The 18,495-nt window shown below is 48.3% G+C and overlaps 1 protein-coding gene across 10 annotated transcripts in view; it reads right to left on the minus strand.

The window, feature by feature from the left end:
• VPS45 (vacuolar protein sorting 45 homolog) overlaps positions 1 to 10,528 on the minus strand; it is a 28,022-nt gene extending 17,494 nt beyond the window's left edge. For 8 of the 10 annotated variants that reach the window (XR_008729926.1, XR_008729931.1, XR_008729927.1 and 5 more), the window contains exons 1-11: positions 10,359 to 10,528; positions 10,132 to 10,266; positions 9,956 to 10,016; positions 8,196 to 8,275; positions 7,617 to 7,685; positions 7,201 to 7,338; positions 7,003 to 7,113; positions 5,547 to 5,681; positions 5,087 to 5,200; positions 4,222 to 4,389; positions 489 to 647 (exon numbers count right to left, since the gene is read on the minus strand). Coding sequence is in view for 1 of the 10 variants with exons in the window: in XM_055696964.1 (XP_055552939.1) it covers positions 489 to 647; positions 4,222 to 4,389; positions 5,087 to 5,200; positions 5,547 to 5,681; positions 7,003 to 7,113; positions 7,201 to 7,338; positions 7,617 to 7,685; positions 8,196 to 8,275; positions 9,956 to 10,016; positions 10,132 to 10,266; positions 10,359 to 10,451 (1,263 nt within the window). In the remaining 9 variants the exon portion in view is untranslated. The remainder of the gene's footprint in view (positions 1 to 488; positions 648 to 4,221; positions 4,390 to 5,086; positions 5,201 to 5,546; positions 5,682 to 7,002; positions 7,114 to 7,200; positions 7,339 to 7,616; positions 7,686 to 8,195; positions 8,276 to 9,955; positions 10,017 to 10,131; positions 10,267 to 10,358) is intronic. The other 2 variants (XR_008729933.1, XM_055696964.1) reach the window with 2 other exon arrangements.
• Between the last annotated feature and the right edge of the window lie 7,967 nt (positions 10,529 to 18,495).

Raw genomic sequence — 18,495 nt, forward strand, 5'->3', positions numbered from 1 at the left:
CACACAATGTGACATCATCCTGCTTCTCCACCTCCTCTCCAGCTGCTCACTACACTTGCCAAGCGCTGCCACCCTCTCCCTCCCAGCCCAGCTCCTTTACAGCCTCCAGAAGTCCTGTGCTGCAGCTATTGCCTATTCAGCAGGAGCTGGGGGAAAGGGGTGGGGAGGAAGAGGGGAAGGAGAAAGGAAGCATGTTCCAGGCCCCGTTTAACATGCCACACATCCGTCCCATGCCTGCCATCTCTGCTTTATTCAATCCTTCATAATATCACTGATTTTGGAAATGGAAATTAAGTGATTAGTTACGCCTTTTAAAGTAACACCTGCAGGCCCCAGCCAAGCTCAGGGTTCTTTTCGCAAGGCGCAGCGCAATTAGCACTGTGCTAAACGAAAGCAGGCGAGCTTTACACCAATTAATAATGCTTTTCCACCTCTGTGCCCTCCTGTCCCACTCGTTCATCCAGCTGAAGGAGAAATGCTGCAATTACCTTTCGGTATTTCTCCGACACACCCCTGTTCTTGAGATCGGTCATCAGCCCTGGCAGGCTGTTGCTGCTGTGCCGCTCGTAGTGCAGGGCATAAAGCATCACCAGCCGGGCAGCGTCAAACTCCGTCACCTTGGGGTTCTGCAGCAGGCGCCGCACGTTCTGCAGCCAGATAGAGAGCAGGGTCAGTGGAAGGGCCTTCAAAGGACATGAAATCAGACTAATATCAAGCCCACTGCCTAGCAACAGAATTGCATGCAGGAGGAATGCAAGAGAATCAAATTGTGTCATAAGCAACCGAGCCCAGCTCCTTGTGTGCTCTGCAGTCAGATTTATTGGAGTACAGCGGAGTGCAAGTTGCTTTTGGGGCTTTTCGTGAAGCTGGGAATTCATAACCCAATTCTGCTGCCCGTTCCTAACTCTTGGTAACGTGCTGCGGGGTGAGCACGTTGAGAGTAACGGTGAGGTCACCATGCGCCCCTCCTGAAGGGGGGTCAGCAGGCACGTGCAGAACCCCAGAACCTCTGCCCTCCTTTTCCAGCTTGGGCAGAGCCACAACTGGCCCACATGTTGTCAATCCATCCTAACATTGACCATCAAGAAAAAGGGGCTGGGACAATTACACAAATTCTGTTTGCTTTGGGGCAGAAGCATCCAAGTCCTCCCAGACCTCTGGAGGTGAGAAGTGGAGGAGCAAGTCCCAGGCATTTGGAAATGCAAAGGAGGAAAGAAACGAAAGCATGAAAAGGCACCAAAAGTACCAGAGGTAAACACAGAACTTCACAGAAATACAGTTATGACTTCTAACATGCAGATCATTACTTTTTCTGCTGAAAAGAACACGCTAACCATCCTAAATATAACGGCTGTATGCCCCAAGGAGGCTGCCTGTTAAAATACAGACCCTTTCCAGAGAAGTTTCAGAACCTCCGATACATGCTGTTTACCCTCCAGGGATGGCAGGCAGGATATAATTGCTTGTGTAGAGTTGACAATTGGCCATCTAAGTGCTACTCCTTCTCCTTACAACAAAAAGCACTTATTTCCTCTCTGCAGCCTCTCAGTCCTTGTGTTGAGGCGCAGAGTTGAGATAATGGAGTTAACAGAACAAACACCAGAGCCAAGTTGGTAGCTGAGGTGAGCAGTGGGAGTAATAAGCTGCTTAACTCTGAGCTTTGAGATGGATCTCAGAGAACAGGCATCAACTACCAGATGTGTCTGCAGACATCTGGTTTGGGCTGGACAGATGTTTTAGGACACAGCGAAGTCTGAAATGCTCCCTGTGCTGAACATTAAAGAAAACCAATCAGCCTGTATGAGCTCAAATGCATGGGAGCTGCTGGTTTTACAGTCACAGAAACAGCAGTACCAAGAGAGGGAGAGAACCAGTTAGGATCTTTCCACTTGTAAGCATACGTGACCTTCAAACACTCAAAAAATCCATAGCCTATCTTTGCAAGATTCTCCCACCCTCCCAACACTGGTAGGCAACACCAAATGAACAGCTGTGAAACCAGTGTTGTAAAACTGTTGTTATTTACTGCACTGATTCAGCTGTATTTGCTGACATTTGTTTGCCTGATGCTGGCTAGTTACAAAAATATGGGATAAAATCCTGGCTTTGCGGAGGAGCCACCAGAGTTTTAACCTTGGTCAGGTCAGGAATTCACCTGCCAGGGTAGGAACAGAGTCCCGTGGAGCATGTCTGCTTGCCAAATTTTTTGATCCTGTGCTGGCAGCGCAGTGGCAATGTCTATATAAGCAGGAAGCGTGTAAAACAGAAAAGCTATTGTCCATCTAAGGAGATGGGATTCAAAACCTCCCATTCATCTCCGAAGGCTCATGTACTATGTCAGGATTAATAAGAGACCAGGGGAAGAATAACCAACATGTACTGTACTCAGGGGCCCTAGGCCACCAGAGAAATTAACAATTGCTGAAGTTACATCAGTGGGAGAACAATTCTGCCTTTATTTCGTGCACTGGCTTATTCTCCATTGTTTCTGTGGCCTTGCCCCTTTCTCTGCCATTAGGAGACTGCAACAGGGAACAGCCCCGGGCAGCGCAGCTAAAGAGATACTGATCTCTTGTGCAGAAAGATATCAGTTCTGTGGTTTTGCATTTATTTCCTAGCTGCAACATGTTTTCCAGTCAGTCTCAGTCCTTAGAAACACAATAGAGCCCTTTAGGCACGGGGCTGTAAGCAAACTGCAGGCAGCTTTTCTGCTTTAAAAACTGCAGAAATAGTTTGTGCAGACTTAAAGCTGAAATAGCACCGAGGTGAACTCCAGCAGCCACCCTGCCGTGACGGCCTGGCACCCGCTGGGGGCTGCCCTGCCTGCCTCCCTCCCCGCTTTCCCGCACCGCCACGTACTCTCTTAACCGCAGAGCCGGTAACGCAACGGCATCATCCGCAGAAGTTTGCATCATCCCTTTCTGCAGTGAAATAACTTAATAAATGACAGAAGAGTAGACCAACATTTTCCCAAATGGTCTCCAGTGCCAAGCAGCCAAGTTTCAACGCTCATGCTCCGTGCCACGTTGATAATATCAGAAATAACATCACAGCACAGACACGAGGGGCTGATGGATTAGAACTCAAAAATCTGACTTTTAAACTGAAAAAACTTGATCTAGAAACAATGATACAGCAAGAGAACCGCAGGGGCTGTTTCCCATAAATGCATTTTATGGCTGCATTCCCACTTCAATACTTATGTCATCTAAATTCTACCAAATATAAGCTATCAAATCATATCTATATGCTCGCCAACCTATAGAGCTGCGTGACTTCAACGGGCCTATACTGATTCGCATCAGCTCGGGATCTGGTAATAGATTACAGTACTTGAAGAGTCTAATATTATCCCCTAGCCACCCACTTGGAGCACAGAATAACAGAGGCAAAGGCAACACGTATTGCAAATCTCTTGAAGATGCTTATCTCTGTTTTCTAGTCAAACTGCTCCTCCGTTACAGGGTGTAACTTCTACCTTAGCTATCAAAAATTAAGGGATTGGTTTTTAATGCCGAGATGCTAGTTGAGCTCGGCTATAATACAGTCACACTCAACAATACTGCTCTTTTCTCTGCATAGTCAGCAGCCACAATTCATCACTATTGACAGGCTGTCAGATACTGGGTCAGGTCATGGAATCCAACAAGCCAGCAAGGGGTCAAAACCAGTCTATACTCGGCTATAACAGAAGTCTCTGTTAGGCTTTTTCAGTCCCCTTTGCCAAAGAAATCTTTTCTCTAAGAGGCTTACCACTGGTGGGGGTTTTTTTGGGGTTTTTTTTTAAAAAAAAAAAGGTAAAAGCCAGCACCTCAATGAATAGTCTGGTTTAGACAATTTCATGGATTCCATTTCTTCTCCTCCCCAACAAACACAACAAGCTTCTGCACGGGGGTCCACAGTCCTTCTTTCTACTGGTGCCTGCGCAGGCAGCCTGCCAGGAGCCAACTGACTGTATATAATGAAGGCATGTTGCACTGTGAAATGTAAAGACAGAATTTGCAAAGATGCTTCTCAAGCCAGTTGTTAACTATGATTCATCCTCATCTGAACTGAGCTGGGAGGAGGAGAGTCATTCTAACATTTAATGCCCTAACCCTGCAGGATATCTGCATGAGGAACTCCTGCTGACTGTCGGTATCAAACTTCCATCAGCAGGGGAAGTTCAGGATCAAACCACCGAGACGCAAAGGACCAAGGTTCGTTTCGAGCCCAAGGTACCTGCAGAGCACTGGAATGGTCGTTCTGGCAGGCCAGTTCCTGCTCCACCTCAGACACCTCCAGCAGGTTCCGCTCCCCAACCAGTCGAGAGAGCTCTCCCACTACCGTCACATGCTTCGATACCGTGCCCGACATCTTCTTGAACTGCGGGTAATTCTCCACAAATGCCTGCAATGGGGAAACCAAAGCAACCGGTTCTTCAAAAGAAAAGCAAGAGCCAGCGGATGCGTGCAACCCAGTGACAAAACTGCACAAACCAATTTGCATCAGGATAAGCAAGACCAGCGCAGGTGTATGGATGATCGGGCATCTCATTCCTGGGAGCCCACCGGACTTCTTCAATCACCAGGAGATTTCTGGAAGGGATGTGCTTTTTATTTACTCTTAAAATAAAAGGATATAGAAAGTATCTCCAAAGATATCGCCAGGATCCTTTAAATCTCGAGCAGTGACTGAATTAATAACTGTGCTCTGAGCTGTTGCCAAGTGACCCAGCTCAGACATAAAGTCCACGCGGCCATCCTGGACTAAGCTAAGGACTTAAACCAGAGCTCACTGATTCAATTGTCAGGCGCTGGGATTCCAGCAAGCCTAGGCAGCAGCCTGGGGAGCAGTCAGAAGCAGCAAGATTATCGACCGCACTGCAGTGGCATACAACGGCCTATCGAAGCGGCTAGCCTTCGGTGAAGAACCATTGGAAGGGACACAGTGCAAAAAGGGGGTTCCTGCCCCTCCAAACTAGCGCGTCATGGAGATCTGAACTGGCAGTACGGACTGTCAGGGTACAGACAGTAGTGATCCGCACTGTCCTGCAAGGCGTGGGCTTTAAATAAAGTCCAGTCAGTTCCGTGTAGGTTGTCCGTACCTTCATGTCCGCTATAGATTCCAGCTTTTGCTGCTCCTTAGGTTTCCTCTTCTGGAAATCCTCCATAAGATTCTTGATGTTACTGCCAATCTCTGCAAAGTTCAGGTACATGTTCTGCAGGCAACAAGACAGGGATGTGAGAGAAAGCCGTGCTTAACACTAGTCTTGACGCAACAAAGCCCAAACTCTGAGGCGTCGCTGCACATCCCCACCCTCAGACCCAGGCTTGAGCCAGCAGCTCTGCCGTTGGTCTGGGTTTGAAATAAAACTGTAAAACGGACACATTACTTCACAGCAGATGCTACTTGCACTGCACATTGATTTTCACCACTTGGATAAGGTATCCATTACCGCCCCGATGCTCAAAGTCACTGGGAAGTTCCTTTCACATGGCAAAAGCAATAACAGGACCTGATCCCCAAATTGAGCCACTTAGGAAGATCCCCACTAAGACACCTACGTTGGCATAGAACTCGTCGTTCTCGGCGGACAGGACCACCTCTCGGAGATCCTTGCTTATCCCCGGTACCCGGGAGAGGTCGATGCGGTTGTTGTTAATCCCCAGCAATTCGTGAACCATAGCCTGGTACGTCCACTAACGAGGATGGTGAAAGAGAAAGGCAAACGATAACCTCAGTAAGGTAACAAATGGCACGGGAAAATTAACGGATTTCAGGCTGGACTCAAACAAAGCCAGTTTATATCCCCCTAGTAACACACAGCAGATTCAAAGCCTGCCTCCCTCAAACTTTTGCCGGAATGTTACAATAAGTATTACTCGTGGTGATATAAATATCTCATCCCGTGGTGAGAGGTGCTGGTGCAAACACAAAGGAAACCCACCCCGTTCCAGGGTGCTTGCGGTAAGTACGTTCCAAAGACACGGCTCAAAGAGGAGCAACGGGGATTCACGCTCCTGTTCAAACAGTTCTGTTGGCCACCATCATCTCCCCCGCCCCTGCCGCCGAGGGGACACGTATTTTTGGCTGCAGAGGTTCCACAGTTACAAACTGTACAATGTCCTACGTGCTCTTTCGCTTCTTACGCAGCAGGAGTGTTTCTGCACATCAGTGAGTTACTATATTTATCCTGGGAAGACAAATATTAATCTACGGAGAAAACTGAAAGCTGCTCAGAGCACTGACATGCCCGACACTCCAGTTACATTCATATGAATGTCTCTGCTGGACAGAAAACCTTTGCGTAGAAAATAATGCTTTTGGTGCCCTGTGCTGAGCGCAGTCCTTAACTCTACAAACCACATGTGAGCTGGGTTTCCCGTCAGATCATTCCGATAATACCAGTATCACCAGTAGCTCCTACACCAGCGTTACAGAAGCGCTGGCTGCTGTTGGGGCAGCCCGGCTGCAGCTCGACTCATCACCAGACTGACCTGCGTCTACACGTGCCCCACAAAAACGAAAGGAGACAAAGATTCTGCTGGGATCTACAGCACCACAAAGAAAAAATAATAATAATAAATCACAATAGCTACGGTTTAAATACTACCAGCCATCAGTAACACAGAGGGAGACTTACGCCAGGGCAAGGTCACTCAATTACTGCCTACGTGTGCTGCCAAACAGCCCGTACAAATAAACCCTTGGAAAGGACGCTGCCGAGGTGTGAGGACTCTAAACATCAAGTGTGCCTTGCAGAAGGTTTTCCAGGGTGCTGGCTACATCTGCCACTGAAGCCAGCACATACAATCTGTGCTCAACCGCCTGAAAAAATCAGGCCATGAGATAAAAGAGGGATTTCAAAAAGAATGGGGGGCGAGAAGCGGTATTTTTTCAAATACAAACCATGCCCTGCCAGGGTGTGAACTCCGACTCGCTGCCACCACCACAGGGCTCCGTGCGCTTCCAGAACTCGCGTTCCTACCTCAGCCCTTGCACAACTGCGAGGTGAGTCACCTGGTTCAGGAGCGGGGTGATGGCGTCATCAGACCGGTCCAGAAGGAGAAGTAAAGGAGGAACCTCAGTGCGCCGAAAGTCAAACAGCTCGTACTCTTTAGTGATCACTTGCTGTTGAGAAAAGGAAAAAAAGCCACTTGATCTGAGGTGCCGTTGAAGTATGCTGCCATTCAACATTGCTGGAGGTTCTGCCCCTACCTTCACGCATTCAGCAAGCCTTTTTGCTGGCTCGGAAGAGAGCTGGTACCGGATCATGGGGCATTTCTTCAGAGACAAAAGCAGAGCAGTCAGCCCTTGAGTTGTCCTGGACAGCTGAGCCGGATCCCAGTTGCGACCCTGGAAGGAAAGGCTGCGCCTGGTACGGATGCACCATCCCCAAACTCTTTCTCACACAAAATCCAAGTCTTGAAGCCTTATAGTAAACTACAGGTGGGCTGAAGGAGCCGGTACACCAGCGGCCACAGCCCCGATTCCCTGGTGTGTGTCCCCTCTTACGGACCCCAAAGAGCAGTCTGCCTTCTGGGCAACCCACCGCCACACCCAGCCTGTTGCACCTACTGGTCTCTGGTCACCATAAGACAAGACCCTGGAGGAGCATTAGCTTTTTCTCCTACCTGGCAGCAGCCCAAGAGGTTGAGAGAAAAAACGTGCGGGTTCACTGCAATGTAATCGCCATAGAACTCCTGCCAACAAGTGAAAACAAATACAGTTACGTGCCTTGCCAGCCCTTGTTCAGCCTACAGGAGTATGTGTTCTTGGGATTTAAACACTAAAATCCCGAGCAATGCACAGACACATTGACTCTGATCATTCCTCCTTCCTCCGTGCCCGACCTCTCAAATCCCTACACTCCTGCTGACAACCCCACCACCAATTTGTCATGGGTATTTCTCGAGGGTGGAGCTCTTCGCCACTACCACAAACACACAACACCGATGACAGCAGAAACGGTGGCAGCTCTGAAAACTGAAAGGCAGGGAGAAACAGGGGACGCAGGATTGTTTCTTTCTTTTACTTTTTAATCCCACGTGTGTGTTCATCTTCTTCCATCCCAGACTGTCACACAGTGCTGCTGCACACTGTTCAAGAACTACAGGCTCCCCCCACTGCCACACCTGAGTCTGTCAGCTTGTACGTTCGCTTTGATGGCACTTTTGGATTAGGAGATCTAATTAAAATATTCAAAAACTCACCTGAACTTCAGCCACAACTTCCTGTTCATCAGCTTCAGCTAATGACTTGACATCACTCTTACTGATCACGTTACTGAAATCTGAAAGAAAACAACAGTGGAAGAACAGTCGGGCTCTGCGAGTGACGCGTAACACACAGGACCACCACAGATCAGGATGAGCAGATTTTCCTCTGGAGCAGGAACAGATTGCAACAGACATCCTTTGACCTTACACCTGCAATTATTATGCAGACATCGTAATCACCTCACACGGATACTCTGAGCTAATTCTCTGTCCAACTTTCTGCCTCTGGTGCCAATACCAGCAGCACTGGATCAGCACGTCACAATCAACGATGGATTAGACATCATTAAACACCCCACAGGATGCAGCAGTGCTGGAAAGGCGGCAGTGGCTCGCTCGCATACTCTCCCCAGCCTAACATCTACCCAATTTCATACTCAGTATAGTTTTTTGTGTAAAAGTGATATTAAATGGCTGAAAGCAGTGACACCCACATCTCACCGGGGCTCCTTGGGTCACAGGATCACAGACCAGTCAGGGCTGGAAGGGACCTCTGGAGATCACCTAGCCTAACCCCCTGCTAAAGCAGGTCCTCCTAGCGCAGGCTGCACAGAATCGCATCCAGGCGGGTTTTATTCAAAACCAGAAGTAACAGCACGTCTCCAGAGAAGCAGACGCCACAACATCTCTGGGCAGCCTGTTCCAGTGCTCTGCCACCCTCAGAGAAGTTTTTCCTCATAGTCAGAAGGAAGTTCCTGTGTTGCAGTTCGTGCCCATCGCTCTTGTCCTGTCTCTGGACACCACTGAGGAGCACCTGGTCTCATCCTCTCGGTGCTCACCCCTAAGGTGTTTGTAGGCATTGACAGGATCCCTCTCAGCCTTCTCCAGGCTGACCAGCCCCAGCTCCCTCAGCCTTTCCTCGTAAGGGAGATGCTCCAGTCCTCTCATCATCTTTGTAGCTTCTGCTGGCCCCTCTCCAGTAGCTCCCAGTCTCCCTTGAACTGGGGAGCTCAGAGATGGACACCACTGGCCTTCCCGGCCCCCAGGACACAGTGCTGGCTCATGGACAACTCGCTTGGCTCACCACCACCTTTTCCAAGCCGGAATCCCTCCCCCCCCCCGCAAGCCCGCAGCCCGGCTCCTGGGCGCTCCTGCAGAGCGGCAATGACATCTAGAGGCCACTCGAGCTCAGTCCCAGCGCCTCTCCACAGTACTGGTGCTGGGAGACCTCCGCACCAAACCAGCTGCGCTCATTCTGCTCCATTTCCAAAACCACAGAATATTCTGGGGTGTGAGCAGGAGATGGGAGAAACAGCCGCCCCCTACGCCAGGCGTTAGAAGCCGTGCAGCAGGCTTAGGGCAACGCTGGGATGTGAAGTCTATCCTGAATTATTTACCTTCAGGATCTGGGCTAGTCTCCCAAGCATCTCGGTTTTCCTTGGAATAAGGGCACTTTACCCCCAGCGTCAGCCTTCCTTTGTGTTTACAAAGCAACAAGAAGCTCTAAAATCCCAGAAATTGTCAGGGAGAAGCCGCACCGGAGGAACGGCCAGATATGGTGTGGCTTTCTAAAGACCTGTTACAGGTTGCTTTGGTTTAATTATTTTATCTGCTAGTTATGTCCCCTTTGCTACAAGAATGTGGTGACCTAAAGAGCATAAAAACTAGAATTCACACATTCTAGGGGTTTTAGCACCGGCTTATCCCCTATCTCCAGGGAACACGGGACCCCCGGCCGGGCAGGATGCACTTACAGACAAAGTAGATGCTGTACTTGGGCCTCCGCAGCTCCTGGATGAGGAACTCCACGTTCTCCTAGATGGAGACAGCACCGGGAAGGGCAGATTTAAGAAACGTGGGGTGAGAAGAAGGGGCCGGAGCGAGCCGGGACCCCCTCCCCGCCCCACGGCTGGCCCCCCCGCCGCCCCACCTTGGTGGGCCGCAGGAAGCAGATGGCCTTGAGGTGCTTCATGGGCTCCCGGTGCGCGGAGTCGATGCGCTCGAAGAGGTACACCTCCTTCTGCAGGATCTCGGACTGCGTGTACACCATGCTGACCACGCCGGTCTGCGGGCGGGAGGCGGCAGCGCCCGTCATCCCGGGACCGGGACCGGACCGGGCCTGCGCCCCCCGCGCCCCCGCCCGGCCCCGCCGCTCACCGTCTCCCGGTCCATGAGCAGCACCTTCATGCCGGGCCCGCTGTCCTCGATCATCCTGGACACGTACTGCTTGACGGCCAGCACGGCGTTCATGGCGCCCGGCGCGGCCCGGCCCGGCCCGGCCCGGCTGGGAGCTGTAGTCCGCGGCGGGGGGCGCGGCCGGGGCGGGGCGCGGGCCACATCCCCCAGCCTGCACCGCGGCACCGCCCGGCAGCGCCCCCGTCCGGCCCGGCGGGCACACTGCCGCCCCCCGCCCCGCCGAAGCCCCCCGGCCCCAGCAGCAGCCACAGGCCCCTCAGCGGCCCACAGGCCCCTCCAACCCCCTCTCATACCCCTCCAGCCAACCCCCAGGCCCCTCCAGCCTCCCCCAGGTCCCTCCAGCCACCCCCCAGACCTCTCCAGCCCCCTCTCAGACCCCTCAGGCCCCCCCCAGGCCCCTCAGTCACCCCCCAGGCCCCTCAGCCACCCCCAGGCCCCTCCAACCTCCCCCAGACCCCTCCAGCCTCCCCCAGGCCCCTCCAGCCACCCCCCAGACCTCTCCAGCCCCCTCTCAGACCCCTCAGACCCCCCCAGGCCCCTCAGCCACCCCCAGGCCCCTCCAGCCTCCCCCAGACCCCTCCAGCCTCCCCCAGACCCCTCCACCACCACCCCTCAGACCCCACCAGACCCCTCCAGCCACCCCCAGGCCCCTCCAGCCACCCCCCAGACACCTCAGCTGCCCCCAGGTCCTTCCAGCCCCGAATGTCCTGGCAGGGTGAAGGTGGCCTGATACCCAACCACCTCGTTCCCCCTACAGCGCACGCCATCGGCAGTCAGGGTGCTTCCCTCAGCCCAGCACACCACCACCAGCACAGCCCACCCAGCCAGCGGGGGACCTGTTCTGGGGGGGCTAGGCCAGGGTGAGGGGGAGCTGGGACAGGCACGGGGCAGACCCCAGACCCCTGGTCCCGGCTGACTGTGGGACACCGGTCACCCCCTCCCCACCTAACTGTGTCCTACGTCAGCCAGCCCGTGCCACTGCAAAACTAGCAAAACCTGGAAGAATTTATGTCTTAAACAGACTGGTAGCAGGGTTCTGGGGGGCAGGTGGGGGGTGTGGGACATGCTCCCCCTTGTCGTCTCATCTCTGGGATGGGGGGCGCAGCAGTTGACCTTCATGGGATAACCGGCGTGACCGGAGCAGATCTCTATTTTGCTAACCTTTAAAAGAGCGGGTCTCTGTGCTATTTACTCTTCTGCTCTTCTTATCCCAGAGTGTGACAATTTTGGAAAAGGATTCGTAAAAATATAATCACCTAACGAGCATGTTTTATACAGAAAACAGAGAGCAGGTGTTGATGTAAAATGAAAGCTATTTGCAAACCTTGTAAGTACCTTTTCATAAAAGCTGACACAAAGGAACTCTTCCATGCTCCTAGTTCATCTTTTGTTCTGCTTGATTTACATTTAATATACATCAAAATACATTACGGAAATCGGGATATAGCTTAAAATTTTTGTATTTTATAGGAAAAATAGCGATCAGAGAAAGAAGCTTGTCCATGAAATCTTCCCCTTTTTCGACAGCAGCCAGTCTGCCAGTAATATTTATGAAAGCATTCTTGGAAATACAAAACATTAGTGACACGCAGCCTATATTGAAGTTTGTGTACGGAGATGAGATGGGAAGTTTGTCCCTACCACAGTGTAACGAGTTGCTCAGGAGTGTTGTATTTTCCCTGACTACTAAGCTGAATATATTTTCTCTCCTGACAAGCCGCAGCCTTTTACCTTTCTAGTGAGTAACTGGGATAAGATTTAGAAATCCTAGCTACTGAACACAAAAAGCAGCTGTAGTCGAGGGCTGAGAAACATCCCAATGAGGCGAGTTGGGAAAGTTTGGCTTTTAAATACATACAAGTGTGATAAAGATGGATGTCAAACCACGTTAAGACAAGGCTTTGTTTTGCCAAAGTTGTCTCATGTCTGTAAATAACACACAAAAATTCAAGACAAAAGGGAAAGCGATCCTTTCGCTTGGTATCGAGAAAAGCAGGCGCCTGGGTGTCATTTCACTGTTCCTATAAACTTGGCCTGGATGGAGGAAAAATGCAGCTTTGTCTCCGGAATCACGCAGGAGGCAACAGTCTCTGGATCCTTCCCTTTAGCCCGAGCATGCAACCCAGCTCAAGGCACTTGGATTTGGTGGTATTTCATTTGCCAGTGTGATTTAGTGAGTGTAATACCAACCCTCCACAATATATACATCACGTATAAGCAAACATCCCTTAGCTGCTGGCATACCTGCCCTCAGGTAGCTCACACAGTTCAGTGTGTATTGTCATTTAAAGAAAAAAACCCATCCTTAACCCTGAAATGATCAGATATTTTTCTACTCTCACTTGTGTCTGGAAAGCCGTAAACATTGCAGTAGCAGAAATACCGTCAGTGCAAGCAGAATGTTTATTAACTTTATGAGATTGTATTGCTTTGGCATCGATTTAGTAATCGGATGGGGGGAAAAAAAAAACCACCAGCATGCAACGTAAAGACTAAAAGGCAAAGTTATAGTTATTTTAAAATGCAAGACGCTTCGTCAGCCCTAAAGAAAGCTGACGTTAAGGATGTACAAAGTTGGTGCTGATCTTAATGTTCAAAACACAACGGTTTTTTCCTACCCAAGGTCCAGGAAATTGATGCTTTGAGGACAGAAAATAGGAAGCTAAAAAAACCGCGGTATGTTTTACATTTTCATTTGAATGTGTAGGCAGTTTGTTGTACGACATCTTTTTGCAGTGGCTCAGGGAATCGTCATGCACATCGGTTTAACACCTTTGGTTTCTCTAGTATGCAGAGACTTTGCTGTTAGCATTTCTATGTTTGTACCTGTTGCTATTTTCATTCTGTTTTCTCTTCCTCAGAACTCAAGACTGTGATATAAAACAAAAGGTATTTTATCTGCAGCGCACCTAAGCATTTCCCAACAGGCAAGTCTTTGTTAGTAACATTTCATAAATTAGAAAATGAATCAAAGAGCAAACATTTGTTATAAAATCATCTTTAAATACGAAAACATGGAAGGAAAATTAAAAGAAAAATAATTGTGTAAATTTATAAAGCTGACCTCTAGTAAAACAAGCTAGGTGTAATCAAAATGGAGTTTAGATTAGTGAAATGATTACGTAGTAAACATTCTTATTTGGAGAAGTATGGAAGTTCCCTTCCAGCCGATTGGCATTTGCGCAGCGACCCGTGTGGGAAGGCTGGCTGTCCTAGGCCCTTGGCTCACAGTCACTGCCGCTGTGCGTGACATTTTGCTCAGTCAGGCACAGAAATCAGTCGCAGCCCAACACGCTGAAATGACGGAAAAGCTTGCTAAGGTATCAGCGGAATAATTTGTACCCATCTTTCTAACCCATCTGGTTGGAAAATAATAGTGACTTTGGTAACCAGAGTTCATCTTTGTGTTTGGGTAGCAAAAATAATGTATCGTTCCTTTTTCTTCCTGGATTAGTCACTAAGAGAAGAAGAGCATGGAAAGGGAGGATAAGAACTGTCTTACATTGGGTTACGGTGATATACAGCTGCACTAAACGAATGTGGCTTTGTGGTCTAGAAGGGCAGAGCCAATTTCAGCCTGGATTAATAAATCTTCCCAGTTTTTGGTGGCTAAAGTTCTGTGACAAACGGATGTCTTTATCAGCTTTGAACTTGAGAGTCATTCGGACAAGAAACACATCTATTTCCATTTTGCTTTGTTTTCCAAGTGAAATTGAGAAACTTTCTGGTGAGATGTCCGACTACTTAAGCAGCACCAATTTCTGGGCAATTATGTCAGTATTTAAAACAAAATCTCTGAGAGCGTTTTAATGAGACTAGATGTCGTCTAAAGCAGACAGTTTTGCTACATGTTGCTGTGACACGAAAAATAGGCAGGAGAAGGGAAGGAAGCCCCAGAGACATTAATTGTAAATGGGACTGGAGTTAGTAGGGAGTAGGCAAGTGTCAGAAATGGTTAAAAAATACCCTGTATCCGAAAAGGAAACTCATTATAAATTGGCGCATTACCCCCTCCATCTGCATTAGAGCAATGCTTGCGAGGGACGCGGACGAGACGTGCAAGAAGGGAACTTCTTAAGCCCTGTAAAAAATACCTTGCTTTTTACAGCTGCTTATAAAATGAGCTGTATCTCTTGTTCAGTAGCAAGAGTTAAAGCATCTCGGCGGCCCAGGTGTGTTATTTTTAACCGCTGAAAGGACAGCTGGAAAGAGTCATAAAGAGTGTTCCTCTTCATATGTAAAACTGTTCTATATTTGTTCTCTTACATACTACAGCGATACGCTTCCTATCTGCTTTGTAGCCACTGCAAGTGATTTAAAATGAGAACTTTTGAGTAAGCATTAGGAGTCTGACTAGTGTTATTTAGTTTAAAAGAAATGATAACAGAAATGTTTTGCATTCAGAGTTATAACTCGGGCATGAAGCACACGGTCGGCAGGTAACGCTAAATGTTAACGCGATTGTGCTTCTATTTTTGAATGAGCAGATAAGGGAACACCCAGGGAACGGGGCAAACATAGGAGGTGAGCAACGGGGAATGTTTGCTTTGCCAACGCCCCTCGGAATAACAACATGAGATCTGCAATCTATTACATCATCGCTTTTGAAGCTTCATTATTTAGCAGAAGGGCTTAGAGAAATGAAGAGAAACCCCACGTTTTTTGGAGATGCGAAAGCGATGCATTTGCCTGCCAGTTAACAGAAATGTTAGGTGCGTTCCAAGGTGTTTTCACAAAATTAGTGGCTACATATGCATCTGTGGTTTGTTTTTTTTATTTATTTCAAGTACTTAGGTTTTGAGCTGTAAAACATTTGTTTTCATTTGTTCTGTTTTAGCAAAAAAATTTTGAGAAGCGTCGACACCCCATGTCGGTATCATTTAATTATCAGTTTTAATTAAAACACTCGGACGGAAGAAGCTTGTAGCAGCTTAGATTAAATAACCAATTAAACATAAACATCCCCCAACATGCAACTTCAGGGGAACACGACAAAAGATCGGTGGCGTTTTAAAACCGATTTTAATTGCATTTTAATTCCTGCAGCACTCGGGCAGAGGGCGCCTGTGGAGCGAAGGAAGCTCCATCCTTTTCAGGGCTCAAGGCTCTGATGGCACCAGGAAAACACCGACCTTACAGAATGGAACAGGCTTTATTGGAGAAATGTTGCCAAGGTGCAGCGGTGCCCCAAAAGACGTGAAGCTGGCTGGGTACACGATGTGGTCGGTGACTCAGGGCTCACCCTCAGCATCCCGTGGCACAGAAGCTGCCGGGGAATTTAAAACCAGCATGAGCAAGTGACGTACGGTCATGCCTCGTCGGTCCGTTTCCTGCACCGTGCAAGGCGGATGGCTCAAGCTGCTTTTCACCAGTTGTAGTGACAAATCAGTAAAAGAGAATGACAGATGGGGTCAGTCGCAAGATGTAGCTGTCATGAAGAGATCGACTTGGCAGGCTGATGGAAAATGTACAGTATGAGTATGTCTGGGATGACTCTGTGCATAGCTGCGGTACATGGGTTGCTGAATTCGTGGAAATCCCACAGCTAAATCTTGGGATGTCTCGCCAGAAAGAGAGGTCTGGGAAAAAAACAACCTGATCTTGAAGGTCAGGGGACGTTGTTGCTCTTCCTGTGGGAAAATGATCTTGCCTCATGGACTGGGGCCATAAGATCTGAGCCCCGGCCAGTGGAAGCGGCAGGAGGCTGCTGGGGATGCCTGGCGGGCAGCACGGCTTCAGGAGAACCTCCGTAGCTTTGGTCCAGGTTGTGCTGGCGTGGAAGGGCTCAAACCAGCCTGCAGCGGAGACGAGGGAGCAGTGTATACCTCTTTCCCCCCACATCGTTACCACTAGCATACAGAAACTTCTCCTTTCTTGGACAACCCACTCTTTCTCATCCATTTCAACCACAGGGAAAAAAAAATGACATGGATTACGGTCCCGTTTAGGAAGCTTATAGATGGCATTAGAGCTTTTTTGTGTGTCTCTACCACCCATTTGGACACCTTTGCAAATCCCATCTTCTGAGAGTGCTTTCCCACCCCCCTCCTTTCTTCGCACAGTTCCCAGCTCTTCCATCACAAGTCCTTCTGCTCCTTACTCCCGCGATCACCCAGGTTTTACATTTGTGCTCGTACCAAGGAGCGCTTGGTACATCAGAAGACTGTCCTTGCAGGTTCAGAGTACGAGAACATTACTTCATTTTACTGAAAATGAGGTAATGTTCCTCTTCGGGAGCACCGGCTCTGCTCAAGGATGTTCAAGCACCCAGAAGAGCCTTTGGTCCTGCTAATCGCGGTAAGAAGAGCAGTTGGGATTAGGTGCTATTCCCAGAGGGAGAGAGCTAAAAAGGGGCCGCGCGGAACCGAGCCAGTGCTCCCTCGCTGTCAGATCACTATTTATAGAAGGATGGATAAACCAGTAAGTCCTGCCTTTCACTTCCAATTAAGCAACTCCCCTGCTCTGCACCCAGTAACCCACACGTTTGTTGTCTTTTAAGCACTTTAGATGACCGGTTGGGATCACGTTTTAAAATTCATTTCCCTGGTGTCAATATACTTGGGGTCTTCTTCCCACGGAGCAGTTAGAGGCCGGGGGGAGGTTGCGTATGTACGGATCTTTATACAAAACTAGAGTGGTGAGGTTTGGATGGTTTGGGAGTTCTCGAGGAAAATTACTATCCCAGGTCTAGGAAAAATATCCTTCCAGGCACCCGATTTTACTTCTCATATTCAAACTGACTGACACCTTCCTTAAGGAGTCCGTGGGAGTACTGACAGCAAAAGGTGCTGCTTTATATACATCATAATCACTAACAAAATTAAAAAATCGGTATTTCATTATATCCTATTGTTTTCTGGCCTTGTTTAGATTTTAAATGGTCTAGTGTCTGGAAATACTGATCTTTTAATTATTTGTCCAGTTTCCTTGGAAATGCTTTTGTAATGATGTCAGCGATGATTTTTTTTCAGCTAAATAAGCCCCGAGTGTTGTCTCCTTCTTAAATCCATCTTTGTAATTGTCCTTGAAGGAATACAAATGCCTTTCTGTGCCTTTGTGGTTTTTCTGTAATGAGAGGTTTGACTAAATGAATTACAAATCAAAAGTATAATGCAATAATTATTTTGTTATTTTAACATTAATATTCTACTGTCAGAAAGGATTCAAAATTCATGTAATTACTGAGCAGAGGGGGGAGATATTCTTTCATTACAGGACTGTTCCAACTCAGGTGAAGAAAGCTTGAGGTGATGTACAATAGAGCAAATGCAGGCTAAAAGCACAAGCAAATCAGTAAGTTTATTAAAAAAAGAAACAAAACAACTTGCTATGCAGACTGTAAATTATGGTCACATTACATGTGCAAAATAGATACAGAAATATCTCAAATTCCATTTTTTGTCATTGAAACTTATTATTACAGCAAAAGCTGTAACACTGCCTCTCCTGCCACATTTTGAATGTCCATTTTTGAGACATCAGGGCCTGATTTTCAGTCAAATTTAGGTAGCAGTAGGCACGTCTGAAAATAAAGTCTAATTTTTGCAAGATGTTCAACCGTAGAAAAATACGCAATCAGTTGTAAATTGTCCTCTGCTGCTGGAGCCTGGTTTTAAATTGACAGATAAGGGATTGCATTTTTAATGTCTTTTCAAAATACCTTTGAGTCAGGGGCTTTTTGTTCTGCCTTAGCACAGAGCCTAGCAACTGGGCTGGCACCAAACTGCCGCCAGCTCCTGTACTACAAACGCATAAAATAATAATGATAATGGACGGATCCGAGCACCTTGAAAAATACGAGCCAAGAGCAAGACTGAGCCCAACTTAGAGGTACACTAGCCCAACAACATAAAGCTTTGGAAGATTTATCTAGTTCATTTATTTCAAAAGATAAAAGTCCATCTCCTTGTGTAGATTTTGTCTTTAGTATGATCGATTTATTTGCCTTCTAAACTTAACTGGGTATCTGGCATGTCACTGGCCCGAGTAATTCAAATACCTTGGCTTCATCTGGGTCCAGAATACTGTGGTCAGATGCTACTTATTTTTAATCTGTTTTCGTTTACACCTTCCCCTGTCTAAGCTCTGCCAGCATACC

Source organism: Falco cherrug, chromosome 19 (assembly GCF_023634085.1).
Source record: "Falco cherrug isolate bFalChe1 chromosome 19, bFalChe1.pri, whole genome shotgun sequence".
Taxonomy (NCBI): Eukaryota; Metazoa; Chordata; class Aves; order Falconiformes; family Falconidae; genus Falco; species Falco cherrug.